Below are 16,352 nucleotides of genomic sequence, written 5' to 3' on the forward strand. Positions count from 1 at the left end.
CTGGCGGGCTTCAGTCCACGGGATTGTGAAAGAGTCAGACGTGATTTGGCGACTAAACAACTTGACCACTGTACAAAGAAAAGGCATGCAGAAAGCTGCTGCTGCTGCTGCTAAGTCGCTTCAGTCGTGTTCGACTCTGTGCGATGCCATAGACGGCAGCCCACCAGGCTCCCCCATCCCTGGGATTCTTCAGGCAAGAACACTGGAGTGAGTTGCCATTTCCTTCTCCAATGCATGAAAGTGAAAAGTGAAAGTGAAGTCGCTCAGTCGTGTCCGACTCCCAGTGACCCCATGGACTGCAGCCCACCAGGCTCCTCCGTAGAAAGCTGGGGGATACTTAAGGCACCCCAGGCCACATACCCGGGACTGCCTCCCACATGAGGTCCCCAGCCTGCTGTTTCTACCTTGAAGTATTATCTTCAAAGCCAATTTTTCTTCTTTCCCACTGTCCAATGCTCAGATCTCAGTTCTGACAGCCTGTCCTGAAGTCTCCTTGTTTCCAATCTGTTCTCCATACGACTGGCCTTTTGAAAACACATCCCACCACATCCGTCCTCTGCTTGGACCTCTGGGTGGACCCACCACCCTTTCCCATTGTCCATCTCACTGTATAACTTCTGGCTTTTGGAAAACATCCAGCTCTCCTCTGGCCTCAGTGTCTCCTCTCCTGTCCCTCCCTGTTCACTCTGCCTCCTTCAGCTCAGATTCCACCCCTTCAGACCCTATCACCTTGGGGGATGCAGCAAGGGGACGGTGTGCTTTGTCACCCTGTCACCACCACCGTTCACGCCTTCCTAGGGTTTATCACAAATGGTCATTATGTACTGCTTCAAATTCCTGGGTGTGTGTTCCAAGGATGTAGTTACTCAACGTATGTCTGATAAATGAACTCAAGTCCATTTCTTCATTTGTTAAATGCCAGAAATAATGCCCAACTTGCAGGCTTAGGGCGAGCAACACAGAATCACAAAATCAACTCCCGAACCAGGCCCTCATTATGTGCGTTCCTGGTTTACATGTAATTGTCAAAGGTAATTCCCGTAGGTATCATCCCTGCCCCCCTACTAACTTTACCAGTGAGAAAATCAAGGTACAGATTTTGAAGAATCTGCCCAACGGGTCATTAGAAAGAGCCCGAGCTGAACTTTCAGCCCAGACTGTCTGTGTTGAATCCTCACTCTTGACCCTGGCAGAAACCGAGTATGGGCGGGGATGCAGTCAACGTCATGGAAGCTCTGCCGTCATGTGGGAAGCTTGAGGGGAGAGGAAAGCAAAGCAAACTAGGCGAGTGACGCTGGACAGGAGGATGCCTTCCCCAACAGCATCTCCGTTTCCTCCTACTTCCCAAAACTGTGACTCTGAGAGACCAGGGCAGGCTGTACTTTCTTTGGGGGCCTCAGGTCAAGCAAAAAGCAGGGCCTTCCAAAGGACCCACAGCAATCCAGACCTAGTCCTCAAGCCCAAGATGAGACATGTCACATCCACGTCAGAGCTGGTTCCTTCCTGTTACAATCCACTTCATGGGGACATCCCTCCCCACATGGAAACTGTTTCTATGGCAACATACCAGCATCAATTCAAAAGGACCCTTTTAATTACAGGTAAATACAAACAGCTCATTTTTGCTGTTGTCTGTATACTACTTAAATCTAAACTGCTCAAATTATTTGTCATTTTAGGGAATGATGGTAAATTTCAAGTGTACATTAGATATAAAACATCTTCCTTTGTGCTTAAAAATGGTCAAGTTGTCATATTACTTGAGACACAAAATTATATAAGAGTGTAGGCAAGAAACATTATTAACGGTGTCATAAATAAGTATTATAACTTTATTAAAATGAAAAGACAATATTCAAAATAATGCAACAAAAAATGAATAAAATCCTTTGTCCAATACTGTACACATAAATGCAGAAATCAGTGCCTTTTTCTAAAGCATGTTTTAACCTTCATTTAGTTCATACTAAAATATAAGCTTTAAATAGCTCAAATAACATCACTCAGCAGTTTAAACTGTAAACAGCTTGTTTAATGTGGAGAACATTGTAGTAAGGTACTTCTGTTAATGAGCACCATCTCTTCTGTGCTGCTCTACACGAGATAAATACAGCGAAGCATGTGAAAGTGGAACACAAGCTCTGTGTCTCACCAGATCCAAGCGAGCAGCCTGCCGTGAGAATTTCCAAAGTAGATGATGTGACCTCTGGTCTTAAGACATACTGGGCTATTGGTCAGAAGGGTTTTACTTAGAAAGCAAATAATCCCCAGGAAATACTGAAGAGGAACCAGCAACACAAGGCCAGCTTGTGTTGTATTTGTTTATTCATATGCAACTATAATAGGGGAGAAAAAAAAAAAAAAGAAACCCACAACACACATCTCCACACAGATACTCTCAACCCAACAGCTGACTGTTTCATTATTGCTTCAACTGACATCCTCAACACTGGCCAAGAGTTTGCTTTTCCCCATGTGTCCTGCGTTTCCTGGGGGTGGAACAGAGAAGGAATGGTAAGGAAAAATGACTTATTCTGTTACCTTCCCATTTTTTATGACCCAGACAGGTTCGAATACAGTACCAAAGGTGCTGCCACCCCTCCAGCAAGACCTACAGGATTTAGGTCTCAGGACGATTTAAACCAGGCAGGTGAAGTCATGGAAAGAACGTACGGCCTGCCCTCCATGGAAAAACTGCTTATAGAAATAAATGAAACAAAACAGAACAGGCCTCAGAGCTGGCAATCTTCAACCTTATTATGCAAAAAATAATAATATATATATAATATTTTATGATTCTGAGCTAAACAATACTGTATTCTCTCCCATTTGCTCAATTTTCAGTCTCTCAGGAGCCATCCTCCAGCTTGAGTTTTCATTGTTCTAAATATATATTACTCTAAGACAGGAACTACTGGGTTAACTTGCAACTAGAATCTATGATTTTACCACAAGTGTAGATGCAGGCGTCTAACGTGCACACGTATGCGTGTCCCTCGTCCTTCCTCCCTGCAGTGCACCTTTAAATGACAGGCTTGAGCAGACTTTTCTCTGACGCTCACACGGTCAGGGATGCTCAGCACCTCAGCACCTCCCGACTCTCTAAGCCCTTCCCATTCAGACGGAGAGCTCAACTCTCTGATCCTGTGATCTGGACTATTCTCCTGGGGAGCCTTGACAGGTCTGGGGAACTGCGAGAGAACCACTTGCTCCCATGGCGCCTCTGCTGAGCCGGGACTCCAGCGTCTAAGGAGAAACCACATAGGAGAAATGTTTGCGCTTCACATGGCCTCCCGGGTCCACTCGTGCCTTTAGGTCCAGCTTTTCTGGGGCTGAAGAGATACTGCCATTGGCCAGGAGTGGGTGGACAGGGGTGTTCCCGTGTGTTTCTTCTGCTTCCCTAAAAAATTTTTCAAATCTGTCCAGGTAGGGTGGCCTCTCAGGGAGCAGGTAGTAGTGCGTGGAGCTTGCCTTCTTCCCGTTTTCAATGATGGGCAGGATGCAGGGTGCCTTGCCAGCAGCCCCCTCGCTGTGCTGTCTCTGCAGGGCTTTGCTGCTCACGTACTTGGGGTCGGGGGCAAAGCTCTGCGTGGGGGGCATGACCCCGTTGAGGTAAGATGGGAGGCTTTTGGGGCTTGGGGTGCGGGAGTTGCTCCGGGACAAGGGCTCTCTAGGTGGGACTTTGGGGGGCCTGTCCTCATCGCTATAGGTACTGGAGGTGACCTCGGCCGACCACCTTCTGTAGTCTGGCTTGGCCGGCCGGGGAGGGATGGGGACCCGAGGGGGAACTTCGGGCTTGTCGTCGTCGGAATTGGGAGAAGCCCTGTGCACAGAGCTGGAGATCCTGATGGCCGGCTTGTTGAAGGAGCCCGCGGGGCCTGAGTGAGACCTCCTCAGTCTCCGGTGGGCCTGGGGCGGAGGGGGGTTGGCACTCGGCGCCCCGGCTGCCTGGTCGGGCTCTTGGCTGAGATCCACGGCGGAGACGGTCGGGGTGTCGAAATATGCATAGTTGATCTGTCCGCAGCCTCGGAAGCTGCGCCTGCCGGGGCCGTCAGCCCTGAAGTCGGAGAGCCCGCAGTCTTCCAGAAGGAAGTCTGTGTCCGAGCTGGTGAGGAACTCGACCTCGCAGTCTGTCTCGTCTAGGGCCAGGTCCTCGGAGATGGGCAGTGGTGGCAGGGGCCGGGAGCCCCGCTCGCAGGGCGCTGAGCCGGAGAAGAGGGACAGGGGACTCTTGACAGGGGTCAGCGGGGGTGTGGCGGCACAGACCCCGTTCACCGCCAGCTTCTTCAGTCCACACGCCACCCGGTCCTGCTCTTGCTGGCCCCAGCCTTCACTTGGGGGGATGATGAGGGGAGGTAGGCGGGACTTCAGAGGGGGGCCGTGCTCTGCACAGTGGCTGCTGCTCATCGGGGTGGATCTGGAGGTGCGCCCTGGAAGGAGACGAGAGGTTATGGAGGATGGTCTGTGCTCTCCCCACGCGGGGAACTGGACCCCACCCCAGCAGCCTGGATTCCTGTCGCCTTCGGCTGGGTCACTCGTGGTGAAACACCAGCTGCTGGAACGCTGAGCACACCCAGGCAACTGCCACGGGTGTAATCAACGGCCTGGAGGCGGGGAACGCACCTGATCTGGTTCAAAGAACAAATTATCTCTTCCATCGTCTTGGCCGTGTGCACGGCGCACGCCCACACGCCCCAGACAGGTTCTGTGACATGTGCGAAGTCCACTGAAGGTGAACAGCATGTAATTTGGGGAGCCAGGCCACACCAACCTGGCCATTTGCGAGACGGGCCACCCAGGACACGCAGGGCAGGCCTGAGATAAGACGAGGCCTTACCTGGCCCATTGCGATACCCAGAGCCGGTAGACTCACCCGTGATATGACAGGCAGCCCTTGGCAAAAATCTAGAAGGGCTGATGATACACACATTCGTCCAAGTTTCTGTCAGTATCTGTACTATTCTGTTACTTTCAAACAGGTGTTCGAAGCTAGTAAGGAAGAAGAGAGTTCACGTCTGAGGTTCTGGAGAGTTCAGTGTGTCTCCTGGCTGGGGTGGCTGCATGTCTCCACACAGAGACCCAGGGACTCCGGCTGAGCCACCGAGAGCCTGACAGGATCATGCTTACTTCAGGATCTGCTGCCACTAGGGGTCAGACTCCTGTCGGAAATGGCCTCGGTCACTGCCTCATTTAGAACACAGCACTGGGGGGCAGGCTCCCTCGGGGCTGCCAGTCTCCTCTCCCCACACCCAGGGCACCCGGGTTCTCACGACGCTCTGGATACGTACCAATGGAGGTTAGCTGCTCTTGTGCCCGCGAGTTCAGACTGTAGGCCATGGTTATGGGGTCGATGTTTAAAAAGCCGCTGAAAGGGAAAGACGGACATCTGGGTCACAAACAAGTAGCAACCGCGTCCCCTCTCTCGTTCTGATGTCACCTGCTTAGGGGCTCTGGCGACCCCACATCTTGCACTTACTTCTCAAACTCGCTGCGGCCACCCCAGCAGGCCTTCAGGCTTCCCAAGGCTTGGCCATCGTGCAGAAACCCAGTTTTTAACGGGACTCTGATCTCCTGAGCAGCCACTCCTGCCATGGACATTGTGCCTTATTCTGGGATGTCTTCAGACTTGTGATGCCCAGGGATGCGTACGGTCAACCAGTGGCTTTCATTCCCTGGTTGGGGGGAGGGGAGGGTACAGAGGAGGTTAGGAGCAGCATAAACAATCCCAAAACACGAGGAACTCGAGGGGAGAGAATTTCAGGGCCTGCGGAACAGAAACATCCAGTTACAGACTTACATTTGCTGTTGCTGCTGTTCAGTTACCAAGTTGTGTCCGACTCTTTGCGACCCCATGGACTGCAGCACGTCGTAACACTCCTGAGTTCTTACTTTTCACAAGGTTACTTAAATGCAGACATTAAAAGTCTTTTTGGGGTGGTGGTGGTGCTAAATACAGGCTTCCCAGGTGGCACTAGTGGTAAAGAACCTCCTTGCCAATGCAGGAGGCATGAAGAGATGTGGACTCGATCCCCGGGTTGGGAAGATGCCCTGGAGCAGGCAATGGCAACCCATTCCAGTATTCTTGCCCCGAGAATCCCATGGACTGAGGAGCCTGGTAGGCTACAGTCTACAGAGGTTGCAGAGAGTCGGATATGACTGAAGCAACTTAGCATGCATGCGGAAATACTAAGATTTGAGATGTTTTCAGCCAATGAGAAACAGTCCGTCTCAGGCCAGGGCAGACTTTGAGGTTGGGCGTGGGGGGCAGACAAGTGCACACAGAGAGGCCTCACACAGACATCTCTCCTGCCTCCTAGTAGACCGACCTGCCCGTGTGTGGTTGCACTGAGCGTGGAGCTCATTCCCTACTCCCTGCACCCCACCCTGTCCCAAGCTAAGAAAGTCATTTTAGGAATTACTGTGTTCAATATGGCAGACCCAACACTTTGATGAAGCAGAGGGTCTACAGCTGTCACTGACCCCACAAGCCCAGCACTTATTTAGATTCTGTGTTTCAGGGGTGGGGGGTGGGGGTGGAGGTGGAGATGGGCCCGGGGAAGACAAATTCTCCAGTCACTACTTGTGCAGAAATCAAGAAGTCCTCACACACAGAGGACACTCATTCCCGTTCTCCTGTAAAAAAAAATCAAGTTCTGCAGGATGACCGGCTTCGGGCAGAGGCCTGGACAGCATCCTCCTCCCTTTTGAAGGCAAACTGTGGTCTGCATTCTCTGCATTCTCCCCGGTGAAGTGCCTAGTAATTTATGTGCTGCCTCGCTGCAAGGCATGGGCGACAGAGGCCAAGTCAGTGCAACTTCTCCTACTCCAGCTGCCCCCCTTCAGACCCCTCCAACCACACTGGATGCCACGTTTCTGGAGCCCCCCTCTCCCCTCAGTCCCCACTGCCTCACTTTAGTTTCCTGTATCCACTCGCAAGGTATACTCATGATTAGCACACATCTCTGCCCCCTCTTCAGATACTCATATCTGCTTAGAACAAGTTGAGAACATACCCTGTCGACCCTCTGTGTCACAATGATCCCCCTGTGATGTGTAGATACACTTTATGATCCGTTCTCATCCTCTCGGCAACTGTGTCTGCACAAACTGAGAGCTGGGTGCTGCACTGAGGGCTGTGGGCAACGTGAGTACAAGAGAGATGAGTGTGTGGAGCAGAGGGAGGTGGCACATGGGCCAGGGTTCTGTTTTAGGGACCAGTCTGTCACCCCCTACAGGACTCTGAGCTCAGGAAAGAAGCTGTGTCCCTGTTATTATCACCACCTGAACAGGAGCAGGTGCTGGGTAAGTAGACGTTTGTTGAATGTATGTTTGAACAACGCCATCAAACTATTAGCATTGTCAATATCAACTGAATGTATACAATATGTAAGGCACAGAGTTGTTTTTAAGGTAAGGGTCTAAACAACACTCTGCAATTTTTTTTTTTTTTTTTTTCATAAAAAGCAATGAAGAGAAGGTACTGTTTCAGTGACAAAGGACCAGGGGGCCCAATTACCACTTCTCAGCTTTTTTACTCTCCCAAAGTCAGCTGTTTGAATATACCAGGCAGAGACTTAATAGGTTTGAAATATTATTTCTGTAAGTCAAAATTTATCTTTCATCAGTCTCTAAAGATAAAGAAGAGTTGGGGAGAACCCATCATTTCAGAAATCTAAGTTATTTAGGGGAGGTCTTTGCTGTTGTTTTTGAGGGTTGGTTTTTAGATTAGGAACACAGCAAAATGTGTTTTTACTTCCTCTGAATTCAGTTTAAGCTCTAAGAAAAAAATTTTAAAGACAAGTTTTAGAAAAAGATTTGCTAGACACTTCTTCTCTGTCCCTGCCTGGTGGTTTAGAGTGCTCTTCCTAAGAGATCTACAAGCGCTGGCAGGACGACAAGGAGCGTATCTGCGCTGATAGAAAAATGAAAGGCCAGAGAGGAAGAAGAATATGGCATTTAAGTGGTTTGAAAGCACACGTTTGAAGATCGCCCATCCAGATTACAGGAAAGTGCTGCGGGGGACTGTGGAGGCCCAGCCCCCACCTGTCTGCAGGCCAACAAGAACTACCAGTAATTACTGTGTGTCAGACTCCTAATGCCATCTAAATCTTCGCTTTCAACAGACTGATTGTGTAACCATCGCCTCTGCTGAAATGGCCTCGGAATCCTGGCCCTCCATGTCAATGGTCCCTTAACATCCTGTATATGTTCTATAAAAAGTTATTTTTCGGTCATTGTTTCTGTCACCTACTTGTTAGCTTTCTTAAAGGGAAAAAAAAAAATTTTTTTTTTTTTTTTAGTATAAAAAGAATTGTGTTCACTAAGGCAGCTCGCTTGTAACCACAATAGTGTCTTTGTGCATTCATCGAAGGTGACCTGCCTCTACATTTCAATGGGGAATTGTGAATGGGCTGTGTTATGAAACTGTCCAAACCTCCCACTGGCTCGCACGGGGAGCTCCGCAGCAGTGTCACTGCTCTCTCTCTCTCCTTCTGGAGAATAACTCCCCCCACAGTGGACTCCCAGGAGGGCAGCCTGCTCGGGGTCCAGAAGCCAACTTCTACAGGGTGTTCCCCAGGCAATAAACTGTGGGTGTGGGACGGAACCACCTGGAATTCTTTTATGTCCCTCAAAAAACTCTAGAAGCATTCAATATATGTACTCCTTGGAGTAGGGGTGGTGGATCCATCCATTGGTCAACCCTGAATTAAAAGAAATGTGTGCGGAGCTTAAGGAAACTTAAGCTGATACTGCTGCGTTGTGAATTTTGTCCCCTTACATGTGTAAAATGAGCTCTGCCTTCCAATTCATTAGGAAAACAACTGCAAAAGATACCCCCCTCCCCCACCCTGGGGAAAACCAGGATCTACAAGTCCAAGATGACACTGGGTGACGAAATGCAGAAACACGAAACCTGATTGGAATCCGGGCAGCCTAGCACACTGACCAGGGTCTCCATAATCTTGGGCATGGTAGCTCTTCTGAAATATGTGGACTAATCTTTAGCCTTTTAGGGTTGAAAATGCTGTTCAATACCAATGGCAGGTGTGAACTCCTTTTTCCTACTAACATGACTTGATTTTTTTTTTTTAATTCAAGGAAAAACAAAGGACAACCCTAAAACCATCTGTTTCTTGAGGTTGCCCCTTTACTTTCTGTCCTAACAACCTGGGCCCCGCCTTGAGTTCTGATCCCCGTAGAGGGCTTCAACCCCGCATCACAGCTCCTGAATCCCAGGTCCAGCCCTGGCTCAAGCCTCCACTTTGTATGTCCTATTGTCTGGTGACTACCTTTCCACTTGGATGGTCCCCTGGCATCTGGAACTCCACAAACCAAACCCCTCTTGCCACACTCCCTTCCCAAACTAGTTCACGGTCTAAGCAGATCACATGTCTCCCAAAGGCACCATTTTTATCCTGAGCCACAGCAGACGTGTGTTGAATCACCAAGGGCCAGAGCTTATTTCTATGCTGTTTTTCTCAAATCTATCTTCCTTCCGTCCTAATCTGCCTCGGCTATGAAGATCCTCAATCCACCCTTCACGCTGGATCTCTGTCCCTGACCTAACCTAAGCTCAAGCTTAGATCTTCCGCTGCTCAAAGACCTTCAAAGGCTTCTCCATACATGCCGCTCAGCCTGCCATTGAAGGCCTCAGGAACAAGGCCCCCGTCCACCTTTTTCAAGCTCTTGCTTCTCCTTTCCCCAAACTGCTGTTAGAAATCAACGTATCCTTTAGGGCGGCTTCTCACGCTATCTTCTCCGTGAACCTGCTTCCTCCGGAAAAGCCAGAGAAGTGTCTCCGGGGCCTGATTATTCTGCGCTGTGCCCTAGTCCCCTTCTGTCATCCTGATTTTCTAAAACAGGACTCTCCGCCTCCTCTCCTCCAACAGATCCTGGCCTCATTCATCTCCAACATGTGCTTATTAAGTGGACTCAGACAACATTCACCTCATTTTTTTAAAAAAAGTAATTACATGAAAGACTCATGTAATTTATAATATAAATCAGTGAAGAAGGGAAAAAGCACAGACTTGTAAGGGATAAACTTAACATTTGGTAACACTGCTCCATTATAATACAAGTCTAGGGACATGGAACCAGCAAGGAATGCTCACTAAATTCCAGATGGTTTTGAGACTGGGTAGTAAAAAGATTAGAAGCTTAAATGGTTAACACTGTAACTTTCCAAACTAGCAGCTGTTACTACATGCTTGCTTGAAGCAATCAGGTGGGGGCTTCCTAACAACAATGTCAGCTTCTCTTCTGGATTATAAGGCACCTACTGTGTTTTTGCTGCTAAATTTAAGTTCATTTTCCTAAAAAAAAAAAGGGGGGGGGGGAGGGTACACCCAAAAGCATATTCCACATTCTTTATTAAATAGGTGAAATCACGTTTTTTGTTTGAGGATAACCTCTTTGATACTGTTCTTTAAAAAAAACCAGGCTACCTTAAGACAGTAACCTAGATATGCTTACCTGGCCACAGATCTCATTAATAAATCTCAGAAGCAATCCACGAGAGGGGGAGGGGCACATTTTTGTCACACAACTCATCCAGTTCTACTCAGTGCTTCCTTATTTAAAAGTGTGATGTAATTTCCTTCTTTCAATCTGGTTTAAGAACCTGATTTCTGTTTATTCAGAGTGATAAATGGTCTCCTCAGCTGCATTTAACAATTACCTCCCTAACAATTTCCATATCCAGGGAGATATCAGGTAACTCTATTTAGAGCCAAAATTTGAGAAAAAAGAAACAGACTTCAGACTGTGACAAATACCAGGATTTTAGATTCTCCCCCCACCCCACCCCCTAAAGAAACCAACTCATCTTTCATTCTGAAAATGTCTAAAATAGTCACCTTTGGGAAAGTGAAAAAAGAAAACCAAACCAAGCCTCACTATTTTTCCTGTGATCAGTGTCTACAGCACTAATGGCCGAGCGATCTGCACTGAACATTCAGTCTGGCTGTTCTAGAGGGTTTTCATTTTCATTAGGAATATGAGAAAACTTACTGATTTGCTCCTCACCTAACACATTCCGTGTTCATAACTGCTATGGTGTTGTGTGGTCTGAGCTGATTCACTGAAAGCAGAAGGCTCTTCAAGAATCACTGGCTTTAATTCAGGGTGTTGCTCAGATTTTAACAGGTGTGATCTGATGGCGGGCGGAGGGGAGAGGAAGAGAGGGGGCCGCAAGGTAGGGGCCGCTCTGTGGCAGCATCAACAGCTTCACCCTGAATGCCCAGATGACCTACAAGGGTGTTGAACGAAGTTAATAACATGGAAGGAAACTCGGTGGTTTCTGTGAAGACACGAGTGGCCCAGTGCAGTGGGAATGGACATATTTTGTCCTCCTGAGGCTCCAGACCTGGTACCCAATAGCCCATTGGTAGGTGGTAAAAACCAACGCGACCAGGAGAATATTCCACCTTCACTCTGTCACAGTCAAAGCTGGATGACCTAAGTTCAGGAATAACTCAGAATATTTTCTAGCTAAGTATTTTAAGAAATGGCAAGCCAATGGAAAACCTATTTGCTCAGCTCCACGGTCACTGCCAGCCTCTGGACTCCCGCCATCTCCCACGGGCCCTGGTGACCCAGCAGGAACACCCCGCGGCAAGAACAGACGCTTCTGTCCTTTGTCCCTTCCCTACAGACCACCGCTAGTATCAGCAGAACACACAGACACACCGGAGGGGAAAACATTATACCTTTCAGACACGGGCATGGTAGGTTTCCAATTGTAGGAGATGCAGGATTTCTATTCAAATCTTAATGACGATGAACACAATAGTCTAATGATGGGAAGCGTATCTTTCAAACTTCAAATTTACTTAACGAGCGTTTAAGTCACCCAGTGGGTAACCTGGGATTGTTACAGTGAACAGAAACCCAGCAAGCATAATCACTAGTTCCCTGGATGCTTATCTGACGGGCATTGTTCTAAGTGCTTTACCTAATTTAATCCACAGCCCTGGGAGCTGGGTGCCTGTGATTACCCTCATTTACAGACAAGGGACTGGAGGCACAGAGCTGAGGGGCCCAGGCTCCAGGCTTGAGCCAGGTTCTCCCACACACCTCGCCGACAGATGATCTGAGCCACTATGGAGCCCAAGTCTTCGGTGGGGGGGCTCAGACAGGCTGTCCTGGGGCTCTGTTGACTGGTAACAGTTTTTCTTGGTTAACTTTTAGTGTATCAAAGTTCCTATTTAACCTCCAGTCCCTCAAATCTCCAGAAAGAGTTATTACTTGCAGTTCTGTCCTATCATCCTCTAAAAGGAGAGGGGGGATTAAGGTAGTGATCTGTTCTGTGACCTCCTCAAACAGTTCTTTGAGACCCTCGACCTTCAGTGACACAGGGACGCTCCGCCGTCATATAATCTGTTTGATAATAACGCAGGTCTGTCTTGACCCATAAAAAGGGGTCACAACATATACCCAGAGAGCCCCCCGGCCTGGATCTCTGTGGGGCATTATTACAATAGAGTCTCATAATCAGGCTCTACTGTAAGACCCAGAATATAATGATAGAATGTCTTGTATTTGGAAAGTGTTCCACAAATGACAAAACACTTTCTAACATATCATCCCACTTGATCCCGACAACATCCCTGTAAGAAGTGGCAGGGATCATGATCTCCATTTTGCAGAGGAGGAAGTGAAGTGAGGTGAAGCATCCTCCTATCTGCTAAAGGTCAGCACGGTACAGCATCTTCCTCACTACACTTTCCTCACCTCTCCTTTTCTAGAGTGTCTGCTTTGTAGGCGACAGCCACGTTTCTCCTCCTCTTGGTTACAGGTGGGGAGACTGATACACAGAACAGGACCCGAGCGCTGGTCCACTGGGCAGAGCAAGACTGAACTCAGCTCCTGTGTTTAGCTCATGGGTTCTTAAGAGGGCAGGGTTTCACTGATATTTTCACAAACAGCTACCAGATGCTTACTCTTTTTGACTAGATACGACGCTCATTGAAAGGGACATGGTGCTGCCAGAGGAAGGCCCAGTCTAGCGAGGAGAGAGTTAACAGGCAGGCAAGCAGTTTCAGATTGTGGTCACTGTCAAGGGACCAAATGGGGAACAGTAGAGGACAAGGAGGGATGATGACCTATTCACGCAGGCAGTGAAGGCAGGCTTCTCTTGCGTGATTTTTCAAATGTGAATCTAAAGGATGAAGAAAAGGCAGCCGTGAGAAGACTCAGGAGGAGAGCATTTCATGCAGAGGGGAACAGTATCTTCAAAAGACAACCTGTGACTTATCGAGTTTCATATTCTGGGGGGGCCTTTATTTAACAAGAGCTCTTGGACAGTATCTTCTCATCCTTACCTTCCTACTGTGTCCTCTGTTAGACTGTAATGTTTTGTGGGATCATGGCGCTCTGGAGTTGAAAAGGGCTAACTCATGTAGCCAGGGCCTCATATTTAAAAAATATATTCGATGGCCTTTTGGTAATATTGCCCAATTTGATGGTACAAGGGACTGGATTCAAGTATCAGCAGTGACTCCAAATGGCAGAACCCTTTTTTTCTCTCTTCTGAAATCTGAATCCCATGCTAACTCTCCCTTACCTTAAAATAATTGCTGTATGAAGCTAGTCACTTAGGTTCAGAACCCTCGAAACTCACCAATTTTATCTATCTTTATAAAGCATGTGTTTAATGCTGTGCGGATAATGCCAGAATGCCACAATGAAATTTTGTTTCTCTAGTGAGTTATCCATCAGCTTTTAAAATGTGTGACCAAACAGCAGCACCAAAGGATGCTCCAGGAATCCTGATGCTGCTGCACGGATTCAACTGTATTTAGATCAAGAAAAGAGTTGTGCCTCTGCTAGGGGGAGCCTGTGACATTCAAATTCCTGGAATTACCCTTGGCACCACCTTTCCCCTCCTCTGCTCATCCTTCTAAAGAAACCTGATGGTATGCAGAAATTCAGGTCAGTTTCCAGCATGTTAGACTGCACCTGTAATTTGGGTGACTTGCTTTTAAAAGCTACCATTACTACCAGCAGAAGGGAAGTACTATCTGGTTCGGCTTCCGAGGAGCGGCAGTTGAGAGCTCTTTCCACACAAAAACTCAGGTATACACTGTAATTAAATCTCACAGAACCGAGCGACTAGCATCCACTGTGAACTTAAAGTAGGAAACCCAGTGCATCACAATGCTGGTTCTCCCTATCTGTCAAAAATACAAATAATCCAAACATTTCATAACAGCCATTCGAAAAAAGCAGATTTGTTTTCTGAGGTTTATCAGTGACTGGTGCAATCCTGCTGAATTTTAAACTGTAAAAATATGCTTTCCTGAAATTATTTATCAATCATCAACTAATGTGCAAAGCTGCCTAAGACAAGAGAAGCTGTGCAAGCCAGGGTTCCTGCCCTTAAGGAGTTTACCATCTAGTATCTGTTGGGTTATATACTGTTAGTCCCAGTGAGTGTCCACAAGAACACACAGCTGAAAAGGAAACCTCTGTGTTTGAAGTGAAGGCAATGAACTCTATGCTATAACCAATTTGTAGTTCTTTTCAAATATGCTAATATCTGCAAACAAGCCTGACTGATTGATAACACACTGCTAACCAATCACCGTCAGCCTGTTAACAAGGACCTGATTTCTTTCATTTTGGTCTTAACAAAATTTGGTCATTTCCTGAAATGGGTATCAAAACGCCTTTAAGGAAAACTGCACTTACAACTACATAATTCCAGTGAGGTTTAAAAAAGAAAAGAAAAAGGAAAAACAAAAAAACAGAAATGCAGTTTAAAAAAAGAAAGCAAGACAAGGTATGGTGAACTTAATCCGATGCTTCAGTCTTCTCAACAAATGCTTTCTCACTGCATTCTTAACAGATTTATAAAAGCTTGAAATTTTGCAGAACACTTGTTCTCCAGAAGAGAAGGGGGAGAAAAAGCATTTTAACCTCACCTTTCTTCACCCCTGACAGTTGCCTAGAAACCAGTCTTGCCCTACCTGTGTTGCAGGTGTACCTAAAGTCACCAACACATCTCTTTTAAAGCTACAGTCTCTATTCTGACTGCACTTAAGTTTATGACTAACAATCTATTCATATTTTTTATCAGGTAAGAGACTGGTTTCTTTCAAGCAATGACGAAATCCTAATAAAGACTTTCCAAGTACCAATACAGTACTAATCCTGGTTAAAGAGTCATCTAATTTGTACAAGACTACGATATACATATAAATACACGCACAGAGGCGAAATATCTAATAAGCGTTCGCGTTTCGAACACAATTCTGCACTTCTTTCCCTTTTGAGACAGCATTTAGGACGTTCTAGCAAAGAATCGCGTTCCTGGGAGGAGGGCACAGGGCTGCTCGGATGAATTAAGAACACCGACTGGGGATGACCGTCGTCGCCGAGACCAAGCAGTGGGACCGCGGGTCAGAACCCGCGCCGATCCCGGCCCCCAGCAGCTCTCCGACCCAGTCTGCGGGCGCGCGATGTGGACCAGACTCGCGCAGCCCCGGGAAAGAGAAGGAAAGAGCCCGAGGCCGCCGCCAACCCGCGGCCGCAGGACCCCCAGCTCGCCGCTCCTGGAGCCGCGCGTCTCCAGCGCGCCGGGCCGGCCCCTCCCTCCCTCCCGGGAGACTCCGCACCGGGAGACCCTCTCCGCGCCCGGGGACCCGCCCCGCGTCGGGAGCCGCCCGGAGTCCCGAGGGGCGCGGCGCCGCCCTTCCCGCCCCGGGCCCATAGGCCCCTTACCCCAGCAGAGCCGCAGCTGCCCCACGGAGCCCTCCCGCGCATGTCCGTCCCGGCTGTCTCAGCGCCTCGGGCTCAGGGGCCAGACACCGCGCAGGCGCCTCGCCCCACGCCGGCCGCTCGCTCCCGCTCGCACTCCAAGCTCGCACCCGGCAGCCGTCGTCGCTGCTGCCGCCGCCTCACTATATAGTAAGGGGGCGGGGCCGTGACGTCACCGCTCACCGCCCCACCTCCGCCGCGCAGCCAATCCCGGCCTCCAGCCGCTTAAAGGGGCGATGTCGCGGTCAAGGTGCTCGCGTGGGGTCCACTGGCGTCGGATGGCCCCTCGCCAGGGAAGCAGTCTTTGTCTCCCGAGGGACATGTTTTTGGCCTGCTGCGGCCCGGGCGTCCCTGCTCTGCCGAATCCGGGAGGCCGCTGCCCGGCTCCTGGCACTCCTTCCCCTGAATCTTCCTCTGAATAGTGCAGGCCGCCCGGCCTCGGCCACGGTTCCTGCCCGAACCGAAGGCGGCGTCATGCCTCGCACGGGGTTTCCGTCGTTTGCATCCCTGGGGAGGGTTTTCCCTTCCTCTGTCCGCGGGCCGCGTGGGTGGGCCGAGGTCACCGCCGGGAGGCGAGCGGAGCCTCTGCG

The 16,352-nt window shown here is 49.0% G+C and overlaps 1 protein-coding gene across 3 annotated transcripts; it reads right to left on the bottom strand.

Annotated features, from left to right (window-relative positions):
• Positions 1-1,811: 1,811 nt before the first annotated feature.
• On the bottom strand, positions 1,812-15,884 carry ERRFI1 (ERBB receptor feedback inhibitor 1). Of its 3 annotated transcripts, none has more exons than XM_040263336.1 (4): positions 15,727-15,884; positions 5,477-5,672; positions 5,289-5,365; positions 1,812-4,430 (listed from the first exon to the last, which is right to left on the bottom strand). In XM_040263336.1, the coding sequence occupies exons 2-4, from the start codon at positions 5,596-5,598 to the stop codon at positions 3,247-3,249; spliced, it is 1,383 nt and encodes a 460-aa protein (XP_040119270.1). In that variant the 5' UTR covers positions 5,599-5,672; positions 15,727-15,884; the 3' UTR covers positions 1,812-3,246. The 3 variants fall into 3 exon arrangements, with proteins under 3 accessions (XP_040119270.1, XP_040119272.1, XP_040119271.1); XM_040263338.1 differs by lacking the exon at positions 15,727-15,884 and adding an exon at positions 4,874-4,989 and having other exon boundaries at positions 5,477-6,003; XM_040263337.1 differs by lacking the exon at positions 15,727-15,884 and having other exon boundaries at positions 5,477-15,628.
• Positions 15,885-16,352: the final 468 nt, after the last annotated feature.

The sequence above is a fragment of the Oryx dammah genome, unplaced genomic scaffold (genome assembly GCF_014754425.2).
Source record: "Oryx dammah isolate SB20612 unplaced genomic scaffold, SCBI_Odam_1.1 HiC_scaffold_21, whole genome shotgun sequence".
Lineage (NCBI taxonomy): Eukaryota > Metazoa > Chordata > Mammalia > Artiodactyla > Bovidae > Oryx > Oryx dammah.